This window comes from Phalaenopsis equestris, unplaced genomic scaffold (assembly GCF_001263595.1).
Source record: "Phalaenopsis equestris unplaced genomic scaffold, ASM126359v1 Scaffold200701, whole genome shotgun sequence".
NCBI classification, from domain to species: domain Eukaryota; kingdom Viridiplantae; phylum Streptophyta; class Magnoliopsida; order Asparagales; family Orchidaceae; genus Phalaenopsis; species Phalaenopsis equestris.
Genome location: NW_018220511.1, coordinates 81,879 through 86,382, shown reverse-complemented (window position 1 = coordinate 86,382; position 4,504 = coordinate 81,879). Strand labels below are relative to the sequence as shown.

Below are 4,504 nucleotides of genomic sequence, written 5' to 3'. Positions count from 1 at the left end.
TCAAAAGACGCAAGCATGGTAGCTCGCGCAAGCTTCTTTGTAGAGTTGCGCAAGCTTCTTTGTAGACTTGCGCAAGCGTCTTCGAGCTGGCTTCTTATTAAAACAAGCCAATCTTAATTAAAAGAAATGGATAAATAAATGTATTCCGTTATTTATATTTTTCTTATTAATGTCATGGGCTTCCTTTCTACAGACGCATCTTCTTTCTCTTTCTAAAGTAACCAATTGCTAATATAAAAGTAGCAAAGGAATAATTGGCGGGTTCGCTCTGTTGCTAGAGGCGTGAAGAGGGGGAGATAGCCATGGCCCCAAGTTTTGTTGCTCTCTCTCTCTTCATCCTTCAAAGTTTCCTCTTTTCTTCCTCTTCCTCGGAGCTTCACCGATTTGATCATCCCGCCAAGAAGGATGGTTCTCTGAGCCTTCTCGTTGTTGGAGATTGGGGAAGAAAAGGATTATACAATCAATCCCAAGTGGCAGAAAAGGCATTTGCTTTCTTCTCATTTTTATCGACTGATCTCTATTTAAAAAATAATAATCATAGGAAACATGTAGATGGGAGAGATTGGGAAGGAACTCGACATCGATTTTGTGATATCAACCGGTGATAATTTCTACGAGAATGGATTAACTGGAGTAGATGATACTGCTTTTGAGGAATCCTTTGCCAATATTTTCACGGCCGAGGGCCTGCAGAAGCAGTGGTATGCTGGTAAGTACTAATACCATTCTAACTTTTTTATTTTATTTTTGATTTTTTTGGTCTGTAAAATAAATGTTTAACTAATGTTTTTTTTTTTTAATATTCAATAGTTTTGGGGAATCATGACTACAGGGGAGATGTTCTGTCGCAGCTAAGTCCTATTCTTCAGACGATTGATAGCAGATGGCTTTGCTTGAGATCTTTTATTCTTCATGCTGGTTAAGTGCTATTCATATTTTCTTTGTTTATATTTGAGATTGGCAGCTAATCAAGTTTATTTTAATTTAGAAATTGCTGATTTCATCTTTGTGGACACAACTCCATTTGTTGTCAAGTATTGGACTCAATCGGAGGGCCACCTTTACGACTGGAGAGAAGTGTCTCCTCGTGAACAATACATTGATAATCTCCTTAAGGTGTATATAAAATTTGATCTAATCACTACAGCATACATACTTTTAGTTCTCATTCGGTGGCGAAATTTTTAAAATAAAAAAATAAATTATTTGAATAATAATATAGGAATTGAATGAAGCATTGATTGAATCCCGAGCACCGTGGAAGTTTGTGGTTGGTCATCATACAATGAGGAGTGTAAGCGAACATGGAGACACGGAAGAGCTACTGGAGAATCTCCTCCCGATTCTTAAGGTGATTTTATTAAGAAACAGGTCAAAATATCCTGATATGGCTTTGATCAAATATTTTTAAAAATTTCAATTATCATTTTTGTACTCTCCTGACTACCCAATTAATTGTTATCAAACAATTGCAGGAGAATGGAGTTGATCTTTACATAAATGGACACGACCACTGCCTCCAGCACATTAGCAGCAGAGATAGGTAGATCATCATAATTTGCTGCTTATGGCTTTAGGGAAGTAATTAGGGAAGTGAGGATTCAGTTGAGCTCATTAATATTTTGCTGTATATTTTTGCAGTTCTCTTCATTATTTAACAAGCGGCGGCGGTTCCAAGGCGTGGAGGGGAATTTATATTCCAAATGATGACAAGTTACAATTCTTCTACGATGGCCAGGGTTTCTTGTCGATGCAGTTGACTAAAACGAGTGTGACGACTGTGTTTAACGATGCCTTTGGCCAAGCCTTGCACGAACTGAGTCTAACCAAGCAGTTTCTCAATTACCTGTAATTTGTTAGAAGATTGGGGAGGGACATTTATGTAAATAAGCTGAGAGCTTAGGCATGCTTACACGAGCTTCTTGATCAAGGAAAAGTAAGGATAAGTGTTGAATCCAAATTTGTTCAGGAGACAATGCCCAAGAAATAGAGTGTCAGAGATCAGAAAGAGGGGAGGAGGAGATTATGAAAGAGAGAGTAATAACACAATATTAAATAACAAAAGTTGTGTCACCTTTATTCACAAAATAAACCTTCTATTTATAGGATGGGGTTTAATTATGACTACATACTATAACCCTATGACGGCTAGCTACGTCAGGGGAACTTTAGTCCATAATTGCACTAGGCCCGCACGGTCACGGAATATGAACCGCTGGCCTTTCGGCCAGATGACTAGAGAGTCGAGGGGACTATGAGGCCAAATGACAGTAGGCTTGCCAGCCATTGGATGGGAACCTGGGTCTCCGTCATTGGAGCCTTGGGCGCCATCGCCCTGTCCTGACATGTTCAACTTGGTGGGTGATGGTTTCCTTTTAGCGAGATTCCTCTAGAGATGATCCTTCCCCGCTTTGTTGTCGAAGGCACGCCGTTCTTTTTATCTCCATATTTGTTCGATTCAGCAAGTATTTCTCAGGCATCCATGGTTGGGCCTGCAATGCTGCTTCACCCCCCATATTGTTCATGAGGTGTTTTTGTGATTTGTGCTGGCACTTTTTTAGTGTGCATATTAAGTTCCCCATTTTCTCTTGCTCCTTAATTGTGACAACTGCAACAAGGAGAAGAAAAGTTTTATTAACTCTCCTCTATTTTCTTTATCTTTTATCAAAAGAGGGTAAGACAAAAACAGTGATTCTTATATGAACGTTGATTTATTGAAATCATAAATAAACTCCCTGGGTTATTGTGGTAATGTTTGTCTTATCAGGAACACTGGGGGTTGCTCGTTCATCCAAAATTTGTTTATCTTCTGGCTTTTGGATCGTTGTTCTTAACTTTGACATGGAGAAGGGATCTAACTCTATGTTGAAATCCGCTGATAAGGCTGTCGACCTCACTTTTAGTTGAGGTATAGTTTCCTCCTTAGTAGCCTAAAGTCTAGACATAGGACTTTCATGTTGACTATTTCTAGAGGACTAAAAAATGAACTCTCACCATTATAAATTCTAAACTCTTCTTTGCTCAACTTGAAGTTCCACATATTGGTCCTAACCTCTAACACTTAGTAGGTGTGGTCAATATGAGGGAGCTCAAGGAGAGTCCCCATAGAATGATCAAGCCTTAGGACTAACCTTGGGTGGTTTGGTCTTGGTTACGCTAGCTTACACACACTACGCATTCTCACACACCCCAAACTCTAAGACCACTTTCAGTTGATTTGGTCTTTTGACTTCTTTTAGAAAGCTCATATGGATGGACCCAAACCCCTAGCCCTTGGCTAAGATGGTTTGGACCTGCATATTGAGCATCCAAAATGAGCCCTCATAAGGCCCCTATTAGTTGACATGACTTCATGGCTTAATTGCCCATTCTAACCCAAAATCACCAAATTACCAAAATACCCCTATAGCCCTAATTTTTTCCAAAATTCCCAAAATTGTCCAAAACACCCAAATTTGTCCAAAATTCATCTCAAATCATTCCCCACTACCTAAATTGACTAAAATTCACCAAAATTCCAAAATTCCTAAAATTGCCAAAATTACCAAAATGCCCGTCATAACCTAAAATTTTCAAAAATTCCAAAATCATCTCAAATATTCACATTTTCAATTTTGAACCATGACATTGACCCAAGTTGACCCATTTTGACCAAAAGCCCCAAATTGCCCTTAAAGGCATAATTTCTCCAAATTAGCCTCAATATTGACCTAATTGACCGAAATATTACCCAATTTCAATTCCAAACCAAAATTCAACATGTGTAATACCAATTCAAACCAAATACAAGCTCAATTTCACCCAAATCAAAAGAGCCCCAATTTTGATGATATGTCCAAATCTACCAAATTGGCCTTCCAATTCAATTCAAAATCACTTGAAATCTTTTACAAATTCTTCATGACATCTCCCAACACCAAATTAAACATTTGATTGACTCAAACTTTGGCCCAAATTTTAAAAGCCCAAGACCACCACATCTAATTCCAAAAGCCCAAATCCAAAGCCCACATGATAATTTTTTTTTCTCTTCATCATTCATTTCATTAAAATCATTCCCTAAGTTTTAGATTCATGATCAAATCATTACAAATCAATTCTCATGACAAACTCCACCAAAATATCCCATAAAATCCAAAATCCCTTTTCATGAAAGTTGGTCAAGCCAAGGACAAGCCATGAAGCCATCCCCAAGCCATAGGTGAGCCATATGAGCCTTTGCCACCTCACCAAGCTATTAATGGAAAGAGGACAAAACACTTTCAAGCTCCCTTAAGATTCTCTTTAACCACTCCCATGATACACTCTAACCCCTTTTTAGCTAAATCCCTTGGATGGTGACTCATTTTCACTAATTAAGCTGAGTCAAATGTTCTCCTCCTCAGCCTAAATCATTCTTTGACCTAAAATGACCCTTCCCCCATTCCTCTTTAATCCAAAACCTTTACACATGGCCAACCCCAATTGACAACCCCAATTGACTTCACCAATTGACTTCACCAAA

At 38.5% G+C, this 4,504-nt stretch overlaps 1 protein-coding gene across 1 annotated transcript; it reads left to right on the top strand.

Moving 5' to 3' along the window:
• Positions 1-221: 221 nt before the first annotated feature.
• Positions 222-2,644, top strand: LOC110035916 (purple acid phosphatase 17-like). Its single transcript, XM_020740251.1, has 7 exons — positions 222-482; positions 553-709; positions 811-918; positions 989-1,116; positions 1,223-1,351; positions 1,476-1,543; positions 1,642-2,644. Exons 1-7 carry the CDS (start codon positions 303-305, stop codon positions 1,850-1,852), a joined length of 981 nt encoding a protein of 326 aa, XP_020595910.1. The 5' UTR covers positions 222-302; the 3' UTR covers positions 1,853-2,644.
• The last annotated feature ends 1,860 nt before the right edge of the window (positions 2,645-4,504 follow it).

What these genes read in the sequence shown, in the direction of transcription:
- LOC110035916 (XM_020740251.1), top strand. Translation starts at nt 303, where the DNA reads ATGGCCCCAAGTTTTGTTGCTCTCTCTCTCTTCATCCTTCAAAGTTTC. An exon ending in ATCTCCTCCCGATTCTTAAG is followed by an intron (nt 1,352 to 1,475) that starts GTGATTTTATTA and finishes AAACAATTGCAG; the next exon opens with GAGAATGGAGTTGATCTTTA. An exon ending in CACATTAGCAGCAGAGATAG is followed by an intron (nt 1,544 to 1,641) that starts GTAGATCATCAT and finishes ATATTTTTGCAG; the next exon opens with TTCTCTTCATTATTTAACAA.